Source organism: Chelonia mydas, chromosome 1 (assembly GCF_015237465.2).
Source record: "Chelonia mydas isolate rCheMyd1 chromosome 1, rCheMyd1.pri.v2, whole genome shotgun sequence".
Taxonomy (NCBI): Eukaryota; Metazoa; Chordata; order Testudines; family Cheloniidae; genus Chelonia; species Chelonia mydas.
The window spans coordinates 195,098,475-195,119,322 of NC_057849.1; the positions used below are offsets into that span (position 1 = coordinate 195,098,475).

At 40.2% G+C, this 20,848-nt stretch overlaps 1 protein-coding gene across 3 annotated transcripts; it reads left to right on the top strand.

Annotated features, from left to right (window-relative positions):
- Window positions 1–1,715: 1,715 nt before the first annotated feature.
- Window positions 1,716–14,945, top strand: TIPRL (TOR signaling pathway regulator). 3 transcript variants are annotated; one of them, XM_037908595.2, is made up of 8 exons: window positions 1,816–1,951; window positions 2,658–2,816; window positions 4,515–4,694; window positions 5,542–5,641; window positions 8,431–8,562; window positions 10,285–10,380; window positions 12,315–12,377; window positions 14,340–14,945. In XM_037908595.2, exons 3-8 carry the CDS (start codon window positions 4,534–4,536, stop codon window positions 14,487–14,489), a joined length of 702 nt encoding a protein of 233 aa, XP_037764523.1. In that variant the 5' UTR covers window positions 1,816–1,951; window positions 2,658–2,816; window positions 4,515–4,533; the 3' UTR covers window positions 14,490–14,945. The 3 variants fall into 3 exon arrangements, with proteins under 3 accessions (XP_037764516.1, XP_037764523.1, XP_043394550.1); XM_037908588.2 differs by lacking the exon at window positions 2,658–2,816 and having other exon boundaries at window positions 1,716–1,951; XM_043538615.1 differs by lacking the exons at window positions 1,816–1,951; window positions 2,658–2,816 and adding an exon at window positions 2,097–2,540.
- Window positions 14,946–20,848: the final 5,903 nt, after the last annotated feature.

Genomic DNA, 20,848 nt, shown 5'->3' on the forward strand with positions numbered 1-20,848 from the left:
TACCTTACTCCCCTTCCCACTCACTCCGAGGCTAGAGTGACACTTCTCCAGCTTCTGGCCCACAGCCCTCTTATCAGGGCCAGCTGGGCCCTAATTGAGCTGGTCACAGCTGTGTACCATCCAGAAACATACGTAAGGAAAAGGTTATTTTCATGTTTTGTCAGCAAAGGAGTTAAGACTGTCATATCTTTAGCTCGTACCCAATCCATCTCACTTTCTGTTAGCCTAATAGTTAATGTTGTTCAGAACACCACAGGGCTAACAGGTACAGCCCGTCACAAGCTCTCAGGAACTGCTAACGGTAAGAATTCATTAAGGCTATCTGATGTAGCTGATACCTACAGATAGCAGTCTCGCATACCACTGGTACGAGAAAGTGCTGTCTGTAGGAATTCGCTTCACCATGTTGCAGTGTCACAGGTCGCACATCCCTACAGTTTGCAGCAGCGACAGGTCCAGCTTTGCTAAAAAGGTTTCAGAGTAACAGCCGTGTTAGTCTGTATTCGCAAAAAGAAAAGGAGTACTTGTGGCACCTTACAGACTAACCAATTTATTTGAGCATAAGCTTTCATGAGCTACAGCTCACTTCATCGGATGCATACTGTGGAAAATACAGAAGATGTTTGTTTTTATACACACAAATCATGAAAAAATGGGTGTTTATCACTACAAAAGGTTTTCTCTTCCTCCCTCCCCCTGCCCCACTCTCCTGCTGGTAATAGCTTATCTAAAGTGATCACTCTCCTTACAATGTGTATGATAATCAATTAAGGAGAGTGATCACTTTAGATAAGCTATTACCAGCAGGAGAGTGGGGTGGGGGGAAGAGAAAACCTTTTGTAGTGGTAAACACCCATTTTTTCCATGCTTTGTGTGTATAAAAAGATCTTCTATACTTTCCACATTATGCATCTGATGAAGTGAGCTGTAGCTCACGAAAGCTTATGCTCAAATAAATTGGTTAGTCTCTAAGGTGCCACAAGTACTCCTTTTCTTTTTGCAAAAAAGGTATTTCAAGCAGTCTCACATGTAAAACCAACCTGATAGCTTTCTTTAACAGTGTAAAAAGCCTACAAGCAGTAGATGTAGCATATCTTGCCTTTAGTACGGCTTTTGGTACTGTCACCCATGACCTTCTCATAAACAAACTAGGAAAATGAAACCTAGACTGGCATAACGATAAATAAGACGGGCATCACGTGTGGGGTTCTCCAGGGATCAGCTCTGAATATGTTTCTATTCAAAATCTTAATGACTGAGATAATGGCACAGAGAGTACACTTAGCTTGTGAAAATGTAAGGTCTATAAAACATGACCGACGAGGGAAGACTGAAATAGGACCACACGTTTCAGGCACCCTTCATGACACCGCGCCGTCTCCCTGGCGGAGCGAGCCCCGCCCCCCCCTGCCCCGAGGGCTGGCCCCAGGGAGCCTTACACGCCCTCAGCGCCGGTCGCAGGCGCCCCGCGGGGGCCAGGCACCTCCCCTCGCTCCGCGCGGCTGGCGCCCCGCCCCCGCAGCCGAGACGCCCGGCGCGCGGCCAGGGCTCGCTGGGAGACGTTGGTCCCCCGCGGGACTGGGCCTTTGTCACGTGACCGCGCCCGCCTCTTTTTCATGTTCCGCGCTCCCATCTCCCTCTCTCCGTCCGCGGCGCCAGCCTCGCGTCACGACGCCAGCTTCTTTCTGGCGCGCGCCCAGGTGAGTGACCCCGGAAGCGGAAGTGCAGGGGGGCGGGGAGTGGATTCCGGTTCCGGCGGCGCTGGTGCTGCGGGGAGACCGGCAACCGCCTCTTTCTCCTCTCCCTCTCCCCGCCGCGTCCCCTTCCTGTCCCCTCCCGCCGGCCCCGCCATGTACCCCGTGTTCCAAAGCACCAGCCGCGACTTCACTTTCGGGCCCTGGAGACTCAACGCCGCCCGGACCCACATCATGAAATCGGCCCAGGCCGAGAGGTGGGGGCGGGGCCCGCGGGGCCGGGGGGGTCGTGGCCGCTGACGCCTTTTCCAGGCCTGATGGGGGCGTGGGGTGGGTCACAGACCCGGCTCGGGTTTGACCGGTCGGGCTCTCCCTGGGTGGTGGGCGGGGCCTGTCTGTGCCCGCTCAGCGAGTGCGGGAGGGCGCCTCTGACGGGTCTGCGTTGTAAACCTGGGCTCAAGCTGTGGTTTGAGCCCAAACCCCCCTGCTGTCCACCCACACGGAGGGAGTTCTCCTGTTGACATAATTATACGACCCCCAGTGAGTGGCGGTAGCTATGTTGGCGGGAGAGCATCTCCGGATGACATAGAGTTGTCCGCACTGGCGCTTTTGTTGGTGAAACTTACGTCGGTCGTAGGTGTGGGGTGTTTTTTTCTTCTTCACACCACTGACTGACAAAAGTGCTGATGTAGATATAGCCTGAGTCCCCAGCATGGGCTCCACAGACCTGAGTTTACAATGCAGTGTAGGCATATCATTATTGAGCAAGAGCTGAGTTTCTGCTAAGGTAATCTCTTAAAGAGCCACTGCAGAAAGAACTACTATGAAAAAAGAACCCCAATAAATGTAAGTCGCAAAGGGCCATCAGCTGGGGTCAAGAGTTTCTTTTGCATCCTTTGTGTGATACTGTGGATCATCTTTTGGTTTGAGAGGCAGGGATGTTTTTGCTTTCCTCTTCCTAAGGTATTCAGGACTTTTGTTGTGGACTGTTCAACTCAGGTTTTCTTACAAATGGACCACTCGCCTGTTCACACATGGCAACAATTTCTGTTTCTATAAAGCAGTGGGGGAAACTGCTTTCTTCAGACCTGACTAAAGTTTGTTTGAAACTTGGACGTTAAAGTAAATATAAATATTTCAGATACTAAAAGTAAAGTCTGAGCTTGTTTAGCAGTAACCATCTTTCACAGTTTGCTATCTCTGGATCTCAAATCCTATGGTAAATTAAATCTGTCAGACTTACTTCAGCTCTTCTCAGTCTCTTGCCAATCTGTGACTTTCAGCTTGTGTTGCATTTATTTTTGTGTGATTCATTTGCTTGTTATAAACTTATTTCTTAAAAAGCTCTTTTATATAAGGCTGTCTCATGTTGAAAAATGTTTTTTGTGTGCGAAGTCCTGAATAGACTATTTAATTGCATTTTGTAGCAAAGTGTATAATAAATGTAGGCAGATGAAATCATAAGGTTTGGACACTATTTCATAGTACCTAGGAGCCCTAGTCATAAAGCTGGACCCCATTGTGCTGGGTACTGTACAAATGCAATGCACTTCTAGTCTGAAAAGTGACTGCAAAAATGGCACCTTGCTCATTCTATCTGGTCCTGATGTTTCTTAAGTTATAGCTGCTTGCTTTAGTGACTAAAATAACTTTTACTGCATTTTTCAGCTCATAGCTCTGCACAATGATCACAATTACAGAAGAGAAAGAGAAAGAGAGATGGATTCTTGTCTTTTTAATCCTTTTGTCTGCAGAGCAGATTCTCCAGAGATGATAGTAGCTTGTCAGCTTTCCTGCAGTAAGCCCTACCAATGTTCCTCAAGCCTGACCTGCATGGGCCACTTGTAGGGGAGAGAATCTAACCGTAGTCTGCATTGCCCACACAGTCTTTCGCATGTCTCCTGAAACTACCCCAAAAGAGTGCCAATTGTTTGCAATGTAGATGCTTATTTTTCTCTAATTGAGATATTAACTCCTCATAGATAACTGAACACCTGCTAGATAATGAAAACTTCCATCAGTTACCAATCAGAGTAGGTTTAGAACTGCTAACCTAAAGATGAAAGGTTGCATCTCACTGTATTGATCCTCTGAGCCATTCTGTTTGCCATATGTTTCTTCAACTGAAGCTAGTTTTTTAAATGGGCAGACTGCCCATGTAGCCTTTAAGTGCTTCTGAAGCAAATATCTCAACTCTGGTGAGTTGTTGTCTTGGTAGTTCAAAAGAGTAATACTACACTTGTACAGTGCCTAGCTCAGTAGGTCCTGGTCCATGTCTGTCCCTCCTAGGTGTTGCCACAGTAAAACTACTAATAAAAATGCAGGTTCCCCGTGCATCGTTATCTTGCTCTAAAGTAATACTGTGTGGTAAGTAGTACTAAGGCTATGTCTACACTTAAAATGCTTCAGTGGCACAGCTGAGTGCTTCAGTGTAGATGCTTACTAAGGTGACAGGAGGGGTTCTCCAGCCACTGTAGTAAAACTGAGAGGTGGTAGTGATGTCGATGGAAGAATTCTTCCGTTTATCTAGCACTGTCTACATAGGGGCTTAGATCAGCTTAAATACGTTGCTCAGGGGTGATGATCTAATTAGGTCGATCTAATTTTCTAGTGTAGACCAACCACAGCTGTCTACTTGTGAACTTCTTCATGTTTAAGAGAACTTCCGACAGTGTTGAGGAAAAGAGGAGACTATTGGAATATTTTGTAGTGTGAAGGGACAATGATCACTCAAATTAAACTATGCTTGTGGGCACAGTTACAAAGTCCTGCAAACGTAGATTGCAACCTTATTGATTTAACCTCTTTGTCCACTTGCAGATTAGCTGATGAATTGCACATGCCTTCCCTCCCAGAAATGATGTTTGGAGACAACATCCTAAGAATTCAGCATGATTATGGCTTTGGAATTGAGTTCAATGCAACAGATGCTTTAAAATGTGTAAATAACTATCAAGGTATGATTAAAGTGGCCTGTGCAGAGGAATGGCAAGAGAGCAGGTGAGCACTGCGGTATAACCACAGTAACAGGTTGAGCACTAATGTGATGGGGGATGGAGTGTGATATGGTGGCTAATGCAGGAGACTGGTAGCCAAGGCTCTGCCACTTACTGTGTGGTCTTGAAAGTCAGTTAAACTTTCTGTGCTTCAGTCTCCACATCTGTAAAACTGGGATAGTTATACTTGCCTGCTTCTCAGGAGTATTGTGGTTTATTTAACACTTGTCAAGGACTTGGGTTTGATTCTGCATCCATTTAAGTCACTGGAAAAATTCCTGTTGTGACTTTAACGTTGCAAGATCATGCCCTTTGACATCTTAAAGTGAAAGGTGCTACACAAGTACAAAATGTTGCTACTGGAGGTTCCTTTTTGTTGTGCATTTAGTCTTGATACACAGTTTTACTGTGTATTTATCAGGTGGTTAGCAGTGATGCTCGCAGTATATGAAGCGAGGCACAGAAGAATCAGAACTGTACAAATGCCTAAGATACATTCTGCCAGCAGAATCCTTGGGTTGAACGGGCAAACTTAAATTGTACAATACTTGACAACATTAAACTAAAGATTTCTGACTAAAATCATATGAACGAAGCATTTACGCTATGGGAGTTGATGCTTAGAATGGTCTTCAAAATTGCTGGATAAATATGGATATTGTCAATAAGAAGCAGTACTGTATAGATGTGGCCTGACACTAGTGTCTTTGCACAGGCAAAACCGCTATTTCCAGGAAGTTTTGACTGTTTAAGGACATCAGTGTTGGGACCAGGGTATGTGTCTCTTATATGTGGTATTGTAATGTTAAATGATTATTACAAAGTGTGTTGTTTTCTCTTCCTTTATTGAGGACTGAGGCTGAACACACAAAAGAAGTAGTTAAACCATATGATTGGACCTATACGACAGACTACAAAGGAACATTATTAGGAGAAACTGTAAAGTTAAAAGTGAGTCTTTTCTCCTCGTTAAATGCTCATTGCATCACATTGTGTTTCGACTTATTGAAAAACAAAGCACGCCTTCCAAAATAAGGTTGCATAGTTTTGAAGAGATCTGCCTTCAAAGTATAATTGGGATTTATGGAGTCTTCAGTATTTTTTTTTTTTAAGCAAATCACAGTTCACTTTGAATAATTTAGTGTTTGGTTTTTTTAAAATCTGAATTATATATAAAAATGCCCCCAAAGTCCCTTGTATTTGGAATATATGCTTGTGTGTGTGTGTGGGTTCTTAATGTTTATTGGGTTACAACTGAAGTCCTGAACTCCCCAGATATATGAAGACTGAAGTTCTCCTGTAATTCTGTAGTACTCTAAGCATGCAGCGTGCCAGTTGGCTGTGACGTTGTACCCCAGATTTGGCTGTTAATCAGTGGTGCTGTGTTTACACACAGTAATAACTGTGTTCATACCTCATTTGTGACAACCTCTCCCCGATCGTAAGTAACCATTTTAAAGTAGCTCTGAAATACCCAGCGCATCTGCTTGATATTAACAAGCAAAAAAAACCCAAACCCCTCAACCCCCTACCTCTACTAGGCAGATGATTCTAGTTAATCCCCTAGCCTTACTATAGTTATTTTAAAAACCCTAAACTCTTGGGTCCCTTTGGAATGAATTGTGCTATATAAATATAAAACTTCTCATGTTGGCCAAATGGCCCTTGGCCTGGTACCTTTTCAGAGAGGATAAAAGTGATAGCTTTGCGTGTGTGTACAGAATGAGAGGACCTGGGAAGTGAGAAAGATAACTGCACAGAAAACTTGGGTAAGGGGAAGAAGCATTTTTTTATTTGTCTGTCTATAAAAATTCTTGGTGTTCCATATAAAATATAGACGCTTACAGTATTTATAACCAAAATACTATTCAGAAGTATCTATTAATACATGTCACATTGTCTGGTCTGGCTCACGATTGTGAGTGCCAACCTCAGGGCAGACTGACAAAAACAGGACACATATCCCAAAATGGTGGTATGGTCTATAAATAGATTTCACCAAGCCAGTGACAAATATGAACTCCTGGATCACTACACCAGTCTTACAATGGAATCATAGACAGTAACCTTAGACTTTTCAGTCTATCTTGCCATCCAGGCAAGCTGGACTTAGTGATAAATGGTCATTTACACCAAAAATCACAAAATATTCAGATTGCTTCCAGTCCCAAGAGGCCAGTCATTTACCCCAAATCAATTGGTACCCTAGATCTTACACCAAAGACAATGCAAGTAGCCAATCCTGTAAAAACTATCTAAAGGTTTTAAAAGAAATGAGTTAGTTACAGGTTAAAGCAAGCAAACATATACGCACAAATAAGTTGCAATAAAAATCCCAAGAATGACAGAGTTGTGATCTGTCAATTCAAAATGTCTTTCAGGGCAGATCCAGAGGTAACACCTGGGGATCTCTGGCTTCCGTTTAGTGTCTCTGACCCTGTGAGAGTTCAAACAGTAAAGAGATGGAAATGTTCATGTGTTTTTGGGCTTGTCTTCATGTATAGTGCTACAGTGGCGCAGCTGCAGCGCCTTAGTGAAGACGCTACTGCATTGACAGGAGAGCTTTGCCCATTGGCAGTTACTTCCTGAGAGATAGTAGCTGTGTCAGTGGGAGAAGCTCTCCCGCCGACATAGTGCTGTCTACATGGGGGATTGGGACGGTATTACTGCATTGCTCAGGGGTTTGGATTGCTAAAGTTATACCAATATAGGTCTGCAGTGTACTCCTGGCCTTTGTTTTATTTCCTTCGTTTGGCCTGCAAGTCCACTGAATGAGCTTCCTTGCACATGGCATTTCCAAGATGTGATACAGCCATTCACTAATCCTTTGTATTGCGATGTTCCTTGATAGCCCATCCGATTTTGGTAGTTCTTCTGAACAGGCTGGTGGGAGCACTCTTATCATCTGAGTTCACAAGATTAGAGCAAACATTTTCAAAGTTATAAAGCAAAACGTACATATTTCCTGATAGCATGGAATGCAGACATTACAAATAAAATGAATTCATGCAGAAACTTGCAAACAATCTACAGACTCTAAACCCTAAATATATTCTTATAAGACTTAATACCTATTTTGGGCAACACTGACACATAAACGAGCTGGTCTGGTCTCCAGCTATGAGTTTGTCAGTTCTTAGCTAATGCCTGCAGTCTTGGCAAGAGCTGGCTCCTGGGCGGCCAGCATCACAATACTCTCAGTACTTCCCCAACTGTTTGAAATCCAGAATTCAGTTAAAATTGTTTGCAGATACTTTTTTTTTTCAAGTGAAATTTAGCAAAACCCATGGTTAGCCTGCCCCAATTTGCAAAATGACAGCTCATGGGAAATCCCAAACTTTACTCTTGAATTTTTAGCTTTTAGCAAATGTTTTCTATAAGAAGCTCAGAGACTTTTGACTGAGCACCACAGAAGTAAAGATGTATTAAACCAGGGAGTTGGAGAGTACAGGGTTTTCAGCAGAAGACATAGTCTGCAGATATCTTATGCCAAATTATGCTAGAGAGACAAGGTGGGTGAGGTAATATCTTTTATTAGACCAACTTCTGTTGGTGAGAAGAAGACTCTGTGTAAGTTTGAAAGCTTGTCTCTCTCATCAAGAGAAATTGGGCCAGTAGAATTATTTGGTCCAGTAAAAGTAACTACCTCACCCACCTTGTCTCGCTAATATACTGGGACCGACACTGCTACAACATCGCTGCCAAATTATGCTAACTATTCTTGAACTTAATTTTCCTAGGTTGTACCTACAACTGATCACATTGATACAGAGAAATTGAAAGCCCGGGAACAGATTATGTTTTTTGAAGAAGTTCTGCTGTTTGAAGATGAGCTTCATGATCATGGCGTTTCAAGCCTGAGTGTAAAAATAGTGAGTTTAATCACTTCCTAAGTACATATTCCCCCACCCCCCAAAAAATCTTCTCTTGAGTTGCAGTTAAGGAAAGTAAAAAGCAGACCTAATGTACTGTTATAGGTTTAGTTAAAACCCATTAAATTGATGAGTTGAACAGCAGGCCTTCTTTCAGGTTAAATGTAAGACAATTGTGGCCTCCAAGACAAAGGCACACTCAAGGTCACTCAGGAGTTCTAAAGACTTTGGTGGAGGTTTTTTGTTTTTGTTTTTTTATTTTTTTTTTAACTGAGTACTGTTTTTGAGTAAGGGAGGAGTGTTCTGTGGGTGAGACGTGCACAGAAGCTGAAGCAGAGAGAGAGTGCTAAGCAGACATAGCCTGGAACCACAGTAGTGTGGCCCTGTGACATGCTGAGAGGAGAGGTTTTGGGTCAGCGTACTGGCTGAAAGTTTGGTTTTGTGAGCAAAGAAGCAATCTCCTTTTTAGTTTTTCTGGGTTTTTTGTTTTGTTCCTGCTGCATTTGAAGAAAGAGGACTTTGTACATTCTTTGTAAATAAACAAAAATACCAGACTCCATCATGAGTGTTTTCTCCCAACGGGAACAACCCACAGGTCCCCAAACTTTCACAAGCTGTTTGGATTCAAAGTGGTAACAGTACAGTAAACTAAAATTTAAAAATTCCTTCAGTGTAAATAATCAAGGTGGTTTTAGTGTTACAGGTAAGGAACATTTCTAAAGGGGATTTACCTTGACTCTGTCCCTCTATAATAACAGCTTGCTTCTGCAGTTTCTCATCTGCTTCACAAGGGGAGTTGAGGATTAATTGGCTGAAATTTGTAAAGCACTTTGTGAATGCTGTAGAAGTGTGTATCAATTACCATCAACGTCCTAGTGTTCATTCTTTTGTTACAAAATCCTTAAATGAATAGGATGGAATCTATCCCCATTGCTTGGGTTCGAGGGGTGTGCTTCCCAGCCTGGGTAGAGAGACACACACTTTGCACACTAAAAATAACAGTATGGCCATGGCAGCATGGGCAGTGGCTTGGGCTAGCCACTAGAGTACATACCCAGAGGACTGGGTGTGACTGTACCTGTGTGGCTAGCTCAAACTGCTGTCCATGCCACTGCGGCCACACTGCTATTTTTAGCATGCTAATGTAAACCAAGCTAGTGCGTGTCTCTACTCCTGCTGGTTCACAACTGCAGTGTCGAATTACCGTTGGGGGGTGAGGCCTGTCTTACGTGATGGCCTGGATCATAATATTGAGGAGTTATGTCTGTTTGGGAGACATTTAATGCCCCAACTGGCAAATATATTTAAAATGTAAGTTTTTTTTTTTTTTTTTCTTTCTAAAGGCATAATCTTGTAGAAGAAAAGGATATTGGTATCAGAGGTTACAAGGAACAATCTTTTCCCCTGTCACGGTAATAGGCAGGGCAGGATCATTATAAATGTTATGTAATAATTTGATGAATCATATTAATTATGTACATTGGTATTTTCTCAATCTTTTGAGGCAGCTATAACAGATCATTAGGCACAGACCTTGACTGCACCATTTAAAGCTCACTGCCTCCCATTCAGTCCAGTGGAGCTTATACTCTTCACAAGACTGTGGCTTGGAACAGTCCAAGCGCTACTAACACTAGTGGTTCTGAACATCTGGCTAAATAGCTGCATATTTGACAGTAAAATGTCATAATGTGTCAAATGAAACATCTTGTTTTTTTGCAGAGAGTAATGCCTTCCAGCTTCTTTGTGTTGTTGAGGTTTTTCTTGCGCGTTGATGGTGTACTTATCAGGATGAATGATACAAGACTTTACCATGAGGTAAACACTTATATCCTTGATGTCTGTTTCATGTTCCACTTGGCAGAATATGGCCCGTACAGTGGTACTGTCATTGTATGCAGTGGTGGTGTAGCCGTGTCCGTCCCAGGATATTAGAGAGATGAAGTGGGTGAGGTAATATCTTTTATTGAACCAACTTATATTGGTGAGAGAGACAAGCTTTTGAGCTTACACAGAGCTCTTCTGCAGAACTGGGAAACTAATTCAGTGTCACAGCTAAAATGAGTAAGTTTCCCAGACCTGCAGAAGAGCTCTGTGTGAGCTTAAAAGCTTGTCACTCTCACCAACAGAAGTTGGTACAATGAAAGATATCACCTCACCCACCTTGACTCTCTCTAGTGTTACTTTCTGTCAGAGGAATTGCAGAAGTCACAGCAATGCTGATATTGGGTTAGGGAGAGTAGAGGCTAACTGAACTGAACTTTGAATTTATTATTTTATGCATATTTATTACGGTAATGCCCAAGGACCCACTAAGAATGGAGCTCCATTGTGCTAGGCACTGTACAAACACAGAGTAGTAGACAGTCCTTGACCTGAAGAGCTTATAGTTTAAACAGACAAGAGAGACAAAGGGTAAGGGAAAGAAGTGGAACATACAAAGTGAACACTATGATCTTGTTCTCTCTGCTAATTGCTCCCAACCTCCAGACATCTCCTGTTGGCTTGTTGTGGCTCCCAGCAGCATTTACACATCTCGTTTGTTTATGTATTTTACATAATTTTCCAGTTTTTGAGGAGGGAGTACATTTTAGTGGCTTGCATATAGAACTGAGTCAGAATTCCCAGTTCCATCTGTGACTCATGATATGATTTTGGGGAAGTTGGTTTTCCTCTGCTTTAGTTTCCCATCTTTAAAATGCGGATAACTTACCGAATAGGTGATATTGAAGCTTTATTAAGCTTTATTTATTATGAAGCTGTCTATAAAGCACTTAAAGATGCTTGGATAGTATATGCTTTAGAGGTCTCCTTCCTTTACTACTCTGTTAAACCAGGTAGAAAGCTATATGACTACTGGGACCGTCTAGCTGTTGCTGCAGAGGGTACTGGCTATATGTTTATTGCTCAGTACAGGACATAATTCAGCATTATTTTGTGCAGCCATTTGAGTCACATGCACATAGTGTCTGGCTCCATGACAGGTAGATCATTTTGGAATAAAAGACAGCCTTCTGTGGAAGTCAAAATCCACTGTACTGTAGGTACAAATTGAGAAATTCCCTTGGAGTCTGAATTTTCTGCTTCTCAAGTCATATAGCTCCCCAGACCTGTAACCAAGCATTTGGAGGAGAAGAGAACTTGTGATGGTGAGGTGCCTGTGGCATCTAAATTTGACCCCTTCTTCAGTATTTAAAGGTGGGCTGCCATATTCTGCTGCTTCTTCCCTGTCTCTGTTGTTGAAAAATACCCTGGCAGGATAGATACCTCTTTGTTGTTGCCTTGTTGCTCTATGGCTGACTTTTGGAGAGTGCCGCAGACTGCACTCTTCTCGGGGGAATTTTTGTGATGCTGTTGCCAGACCAAGGCGCAAGAAACTCCTAAGATTGCACTTGAGCCCAAGCATCCCATGAAATGAGATCAGGGCACTTCTGGGATGAACATGATGTATTGTTTGTTCCTCCCTTCAATGCCATTGATGATGCCAATAATTGGGCTTCACCTGAGCAAAGATTAACAAATATATTAAATTATAGTTCTTGTTTTGCAGAAAAATGACTGCTGGGAGCTAGATTGAAATTGCTAAACTTCATTTTTTTTCCCACAGTAAACTTAAATTCTAGTCTCTACACTGAAAAATCTTTAGCCAACAAAATCCAGATGTATTCAAATTCAGTTTATTTACAAAGTTCAGTTCACGGAATACTAGAGAATATATTTTTGTAACTGTTTTGACTGTTTTCTCTTATTAGGCTGACAAGCCCTACATGTTACGGGAATACACATCTAAAGAAAGCAAAATTTCAAGCTTAACGGTAATGCATTTTAAACATGTTTTCCATGTATACTAGCTTCAGTGTCTTATGACTGGTGTAGAAAGTGCCATATCAGGTCAGAGCTCTGCTTGTTTTAGCCTGGTACCTCAAGAGAGGCAAAACTCCTCCTGACCATTGTGCAATGCTATTTGGAGGAAGATTGATTCTTGGCCCTTGTAGATAATCTGCTCATAAAGTGACACATGGTACTATATTACTATTCATCTTTGTTTGAATAGTTATAAATATTAGAATTATTATAAATAATAGATTTATTCATCCACAATTTAAGACCCCATGATCTCCTGTGGCAATTAATTCCGCAGACTAGTGGTTGCCTACACTGCTAGCAATATTTGAGGTCTATTTACTAGCACAGACTGATGCAGACTGGCTGATGTGAATGCTATAATTGGCCTTTAAAACTGAAAGGCCTGTGGTCTTATGCTACTAAAGTGCATTTGTACAATAGTATAAGCGCTTAGAGAGCTGCAAGATCTAGTTGTTAGAGCTAGGAACTAAGAGTTGGGACTACCGAGTTCTTTTCTTGACTCCACCATTGACTCATTGTGTGACCTAGGACAAATCACTTAATGTTTCTCTGCCTCATTTTCCCCATCTGTAAAATGAGGCTAATGCTGCACTAATTTTTGGGGGGATTTCTGGGGCTTTGTTTGTAAAACATTGGAGATCCTTAGAAGTAAGGGATTATGCTATAAGAATGACCCTTTCTTATTCAGCATACAGTATATGATCCCTGCATATCTGAATTAAATCTGTTTAATGACAGAATCTAAGTTTGTGTTGTAGAGTCCACATAGCTAGCGGAGTGAACTGGATGCTGTTCTGCCACATGCTTCAAAATGATCATCTAAGCTACAGAATCTTTATTGCTGGTCATGATAAAGGGACAGAGCACAAATGGATTTTCCTAGTTGAGTTTGCAGAGCTACCTGTTAGATAAAAGTCAGCTTTGGACTTGTAAATTGGGAACATCGGATCTAAAAATCGTTCAGAGTAGTATGAAACCCAGCACATTATGTTAAGAGCCAGTTTCAAAATTCACCAGCACTGTGCTTTGATAAAAGCCTGAACAGGCTGCAGTGTGGGCTGCATTTCAGCAACTTTTGAGTAATATAAGGCTTGAAGTCAGTGTTCTCAGAATAACTCTCCTTCAGACTTCTTGTAAGTAATGTGGCAGTGTAGTCTCTGGAAGCACCTATAGAGAAGAGAGTTTGTGAAATGCCTCTTTCATTGAATTATCTGGTTTTAATTTAAGATGCTTGAATGAAATATTTCTAAACACTTAGAATTAGAGCATTTTTGCTCTGAAAATGCAGGTTTTTTGATGGTTCCATTTACTGAACAGATTGATTCCCTGTGTGTATTCAGAATTCTGTCTGCTGACTTTGGTGTCTAAAACTTTTACTGGTAGCTGTATTGGGCTCTTCAGAACGAAGAGGAAGTGCACTGACATTATTAACAGAATTGTTGATGTGCAAGTCAGTTACACCTGAGCTACTCCATAGAAGATGTTGGAGTCATTGGGAGACATTAAACATGGGACTCCACAATACCATTTTCAGCCACTTTTTGGAGCAGAAATTCAATTTAAAAATACAATCAGTTTAAAAAAAAAAAAGTGAAATGTAGTTTTGAGTACCCCACGCTTGCCCTTGAGTGTCCCTGCCAGTTTTTGTGGTCTTACAATTATATTTTTCTATTAAATGTTTTAGTTCTGAAAGACTGTCACAGAGCAGGAAAACAGAGTGTACGCAACATTCAGTTAAATGCATAAAGTACATTGAATGAATATAGCTGGCTGATATTGCGTGTTTTAACTGTAGTCAGTGAATATTTCATACAGGTGGGAGTTTAAGTTGACTGGGTCCCTTTAAACTTTGCTGTGAAAATCTTCGTTTGTCTCTTGATCTATTTCTAACTAAAATATTTGCTCCTTAGCATGTTCCACCCTCCCTGTTCACGGAGCCTAATGAGATCTCTCAGTATTTACCTGTAAAGGAGACTGTTTATGAGAAGCTAGAATTCCCAGAGAAGTTGGATCCTGAGCCTACAGCCTCATCAGAAAGCACATGCATGGAATGTAAATAAATGTGACTTTATGTGGACTTGAAATGGGCCCTCTTCTGGAGATCATATGATCACTTGACCATTACTACTGGCGTAGTTTCACTATTTATGGGCTAAAGATCATTTGTTTGGCTAATTTTTCTGTAGCCTTAAGGGGGCAAAAAGCTCATTTCAGACAGGTTTCACTAATGTGTATATTGTCCTTTTTTAAATTATTATTTCAAACCCCTGTCTGGAATTAATGGTAGACTGGTAATAAACAGGAGAATTGCCTTGGAGAATAAACTCCTCCCATGAATAGCAGTTTTTGTTCTGTTTTGAGCATTTGGCAGCTATATTGCCTACACCCGCAACCACTAGCACCCTGGATCAAGAATTTTGGCTCTTGGTACCGAGAAGCTAGTGTAATTCACAAACCTGAGCAGCTTTTATTAACTGTATGTAGAATTTGTCTACAATAAAAGGTTTTGTTCCCTATGATGTATATGATGATTGACCTTCTGTTGTACATTAGAAATTTTGCCTGGCTCCCCTTGGTGTAAGATAATATACAAGTTAGGTAATTTCTCTGAATTTTAATCCCAGACGTTTTATTGGAGGATATTTATTCTTCCCTCGTGAATAGCTTTAAAAAGCTAGCAATGTGCAAAGCATTACAATTTCAGACACATTATAAAGATATCACCTTGTTCGGGAGCCGTTAACACAGAGCAGGGAAATGGCTTGAAGTTAAGAGGCCCACACGATGGTAAGTTTATCAAGTACCAATTCACCTGATATCTAGTGGGGCTGGACTGTCTGACAACACTAATCTGACTCTTACTTGGATTAGGTGTGCTGCTAATGTAGTATTCTAGTAATTAAAATGCATTGTACTGCATCGACTTCCCGGCCAGCCCCCCATTTAGTTGGTCGTGGCCTGACAATCAAACTGCTGAGTCCCAGGTATTTCAATTCCTAAAGGGTTGAGGTGTTGGTTTTTTGAGACTAGAGTTTCCCAAGCTTTAAAGGGACAATATTGTAGGTGTGAAATTTAGGTTTTATTTCTTAAATACTACAAATCCTAATATGATTAAAAGTGTATTTGTGTGTGTATATTCATGATTCTGTTCCAACACAATTTATACTTTTGTGGATTTAAACATTTACGCTATGTAGTTGTAAAACCTAAACACGTCGATGTGATATAGCATGAGAACCAAGAACCTAAACTGACCAATCTGGTTTCATGCCCATATTGAATGACACTCAAGAATTAAATGCAGGTGATAACAAAAAGTAAATTTTAAGTGTTAAACTGATTTAATATTCCACAATGGTGGCAATAATCCAGATGAGGGAAGAAAGGTTTTAATCTTATTAAGAAATGTATATATTCTAATTCTTCTCTGCATCAAAATATGCAATTTAGAGTTTACCCATAGTGATAAGATATTTAGATGTTTTACAAAAAATTAAGAAAACCATTGCGACTTAAAAGAATGAAAGCTGTTTTGGTTTAAGATGACACTGAATTTTAGAGAAAGCTACTGCCATGATAGTGATGGCAGGTGTCTTTCTGAAGACTGGCTTCACTAGTGCAGTGAGGCAGTATGGTCGAGTGGAGTGAGCATAGGGCTGAAAGGCAGGAACTCCTAAGCAGTAGACCTGGCTCTGCCACAGATTCACTGTATAACTATGGGTACGTCACTTAACCGTTCTGTGCCTCTGTTTCCCATCTATAAAATGGGGGTAATACATTCCTACCTTACTGGATTTGTGAGGATTAATTTGTAAAGTATATCCATGCAAAATATTCCTGAATACACCTGCAGCCTTACATTTGGAAAAGACTAGCATGCAAAACAAACACATTAAATGATTTACTCTCAGTTTGATTCAACTAGAGAAGAGGACTGAGTTTAAAATATAACTTACTACTCAAAGAGCTAGCTAATTTCCAGGTAGATGTTACCCAGGGACATTTAGAGTGTGGGATGACTGCATATGTGGTCACTGAGAGGCAGATAAATCCTCATATGCAAAAATCCCCAATTTATTCTTTCTCCAGCACCAGGCCGCAGCTACCTCCAAACTTCTTCTCCCTGCACTTGGTTCCTAGTTAAGCCCCCTATATCTAGATAAACAGGGTGAATCTGGCAGGGAAGGAATTTGACATGGAAGCAGGCGTAGTAAATAAATTTGGGGGAAATACATTTAGGTCTCATTCAGTGAGGGGGAAAAGAAGGCAAAGGATGGGAACAACATCGAGCAAAGAGAGGGCTGTTGTGCGGGGAAATAAATCTTACTGCATCCTTTATTTAAGGCATATACCATTTTAGATGCCTCCTAAGAGGCTTAAAAAAATCAGACATTTTGGAGTCGTGGTTGGTAGTGATGGAAAGGAGAGTTGGGATGCTGATAACATAAGGAAACATATCTGTATGCTGGCTAAAAATACTATGGTTCAGGTTTGGTCAGTGATAATGTTCAGCTCGATCACACTGAGGCAGGATGGAGGAGAAAAATCCACCTATTCCATGTCTGGTATTGAGAAGGGGTGTATTGCATGTTTAGCATATATTGTGTGTGTGAGCCCTTCCATTACTGCTTCTAGTGTTTTTGTGATCTGTTTAAAACAGCTGTGGAGTTTGCACTTATCTCTGAATATGTTCACATCTGATATCCATCTTTTTTGGCTACCATGCATTTAAATGGAACGTGCACCTTGGGGAAATCACAGGATCCTATTAGAAAGTTATACTTCCCTGCAAAATAAAATGCAGTATGGGGTGTTTTCTCTTGTCACTCTAAATGTGTTATGTTGTGTAAATACACAAGAGGCTGGGAAATTGGTGTATTGGATGCTGCTCAGATACAAGCTTCCCAGAGGAAAGAAGCCAGTGCCAGTCTTATGTGATGTGCACAGGTTGTATGCCTCTGAGGGATGAGAGAAATGCTTCTCTGGCAGTTTTGTGGTCAGTTTAATATGTGATGGTCTATATTTGTAGTTGTGTATCACTAAATAAAATGTATGCAACATTTTATAGTTCTGTCTAAGTCTGAGTTTTATTAGAAAAATAAACATAAAAAGAATGACAGTATACTTGGATGATGTATATTAACCTTTTTTCAGATACTTCTATCTCATGATACACCACTTTAAATATGAAAACAAATAGGGTAGCATTTCCCAAAGTGCTGTTATGTAGGGAGGTGAACCCCAAAGCCTAGCTGGAGGGGGCAAAAAAAAAAATTAAAAAAAAAAAATGTATAAACTAAGATGGCTAGGCCTCTAACAGCCTATGGCGGGTTGAAGGCAGGATGTGATTGGTTTAATTTTTCTAAAGCAGGTGAGTGGGTTCAGGTTTCAAACATTTGGGAAGTACTGTATTAGAGCATAACTTTCAGAGGTGATGAACACTCCTGGCTTCCTTAGAAGTCAGCCTGAGCTGGAGTTCTTAGCACATCTGACCTTTCCACTCTCCAAGAACTGATGCAAATTGTGTATACATGTTGAAATTTAAAACTCACGTTAGCGCTAAATGTTCAGGGATATCACTGTGAAACCAAAGCAGTCTAAAGAATCACAATACTGCATCTCTCAGTGAATCTTGAAAAAATTAGGGCTGTCAAACGGTTAAAAAAATTAATCATGAGATTAAAAAAAATCGTGATTAATTGCAGTTTTAATTGCAGTGTTAATAGTAGAATATCATTTATTTAAATATTTTTGGATGTTTTTCTACATTTTCAAATATATTGACTTCAATTACAACAGAATATAAAGTGCACAGTGCTCACTTAACTTTTTATTACAAATATTTGCACTGTAAAAAACATAAACAAAATAAATAGTATTTTTCAATTAATCTAGAAATACTGTAGTGCAATGTCTTTATGGTGAAAGTGCAACCACAAATGTAGATTTTTTTTTTGACATAACTGCACTCAAAAACAAAATAGTGTAAAACTTTAGAGCCTACAAGTCCACTCAGGCCTCTTTCTTGTTCAGCCAATTGCTAAGACAAACAAGTTTGTTTACATCTATGGGAGATAATGCTGCCCGCTTCTTATTTACAACGTCACCTGAAAGTGAGAACAGGCATGTTTAGCATATCTGGCACGTAAATACCTTGCAATGCTGGCTGCAAAAGTGCCATGCGAACACCTGTTCTCACTTTCAGGTGACATAAATAAGAAGTGGGCAGCATTATTGCCCATAAATGTAAACAAACGTGTTTGTCTTAGCGATTGGGTCAACAAGAAGTAGGACTGAGTGGACTTATTGGCTCGAAAGTTTTATATTTTTTGTTACATAACTGCACTCAAAAATAAAACAATCTACATTTGTAAGTTGCACTTTCAGAATAAAGAGATTACACTACAGTACTTGTCTGAGGTGAATTGAAACATACTGTTTTTAATCACAAATAATATAAAGTGAGAACTACACACTTGGTATTCTGTATTGTAATTGACATTGATATATTTGAAAATGTAAAAAAAAAAAATCAAATATGTAATAAATTTAAATTGGTATTCTATTGTTTAACAGTGTGATTAAAACTGTGATTAATCGTGATTAATTTTTTTAATTGAGTTAATTTGTTCTGAGTTACCTGCTGCAATTTGTTAACAGCCCTAAAAAAAAAAAAAAAAAAAAAAAAAAATCCAAACAAGACAAAACACTGTCTGTCTCCTGCTGGCTTCATGTCTGAAGAAAATTACTGGATGGTAATTAAATAAAAAAACAAAAAACAAAGTCCATGAGGGCTCTGCAAAAGCTACACTGACAGTACTGAAGATACATTTCTTGCTTTACGTGTCTATGGATGTGCTTTCATGTCTTTGAAGATCATAAATGTTTGAAGCTAGCTTGTCTGGTGCAGGGTTGTCACTTATACATGCCCCATTTTGTTTCCCTGGTTGAATTTCCCAATGCCATAAACCAATTTTTAGAATGGGTGGAATGTCCAATGAGCTGTTTGAAGAGTGAGTCCAAAGGCTTTGAATATAGGGTATAATTGTTTAAAAAATGAAAAATGAATGTTTTCATCATAATATACCTATATTTACTGTGCAGAAACTGGATCTGCATTTCCAAGAGTGTAATCTTATTTCTTTCCATCCAGAGCTAAGAAGAAATTGCTCATTGCACCGGTGTTTTGATTGGTTCTTAAACTGATGTTAGTACAGACCATAAAGAAATTTATTTGGTGTAATTGAAGTTATTAAATGCTTCAAGACGTGATATTTTTTTTAAGACATGTATGTTTTAAAATAGTGCAACTTGACGTTTTCAAAGTTTAGCATTGTGGAATATCCTTAATGGAATTTACAATTCTGAATTGAAGAAATGTTTCAAAATGCATTGTTTGCTCTCTCCTGTCTGTTTTGCAATGTCATGATGAAAGCATGTATATTTTGGTTCTTGTATTAATAGCTTACAGCATACTTAATAACTAAGTGCCTGATCTTGCGCTCTTGAAATCAATGGAAATTTTATGACTGACTTCAGTGGGTGCAGGAGCTAGCCCTATGTGTTACCAACATCTTTTGCATACTAGGGCCTGATCCTGCAAACACTTCTGCACATCTATATGCATGTGAATAGTGCATACTAAAAAATTTGCTGGAGCAGGCCTAAAAAGCAACTATGATTGCTTATAGTCTTAACATTTCAAATCTTCAATGATCTTGCTATATAAATAATTGATATTCTGGAAGCCCAATAGATTCATAGATTCATAGATATTTAGGTCAGAAGGGACCATTATGATCATCTAGTCTGACCTCCTGCACAACGCAGGCCACAGAATTTCACCCACCACTCCCACAAAAAAACCTCACACCTATATCTGTGCTATTGAAGTCCTCAAATTGTAGTTTAAAGACCTCAAGGAGCAGAGAATCCTCCAGCAAGTGATCCGTGCCCCATGCTACAGAGGAAGGCGAAAAACCTCCAGGGCCTTCCAATCTGCCCTGGAGGAAAATTCCTTCCCGACCCCAAATATGGCGATCAGCTAAACCCTGAGCATATGGGCAAGATTCATCAGCCAGATACTACAGAAAATTCTTTCCCGGGCAACTTGGATCTTGGATAAACAACCTTCTTAAGCGTTAGCTAAATAAAAGAGGAATGCAAATATGTACCCAAAGAAAGTAGTGAAGAAATGATTAACAGAACACTGGCTTTTGGCATTTTTTAAAATTGGTTAGAAATAAGACACTCTGTACAATGTTGGTTTTTAAACAATAGTGGGTCAGGGAGAAAACTAAAAAAGGTTAGTATGCTCCATTTTAAGAAAAATAATAAAATAGAAGTTGCCCGATATAGTCACTTGGCATGCTATTTATATTATTTTGTAGTAATAGATCCCCTTAAGTATGGCTGAAGT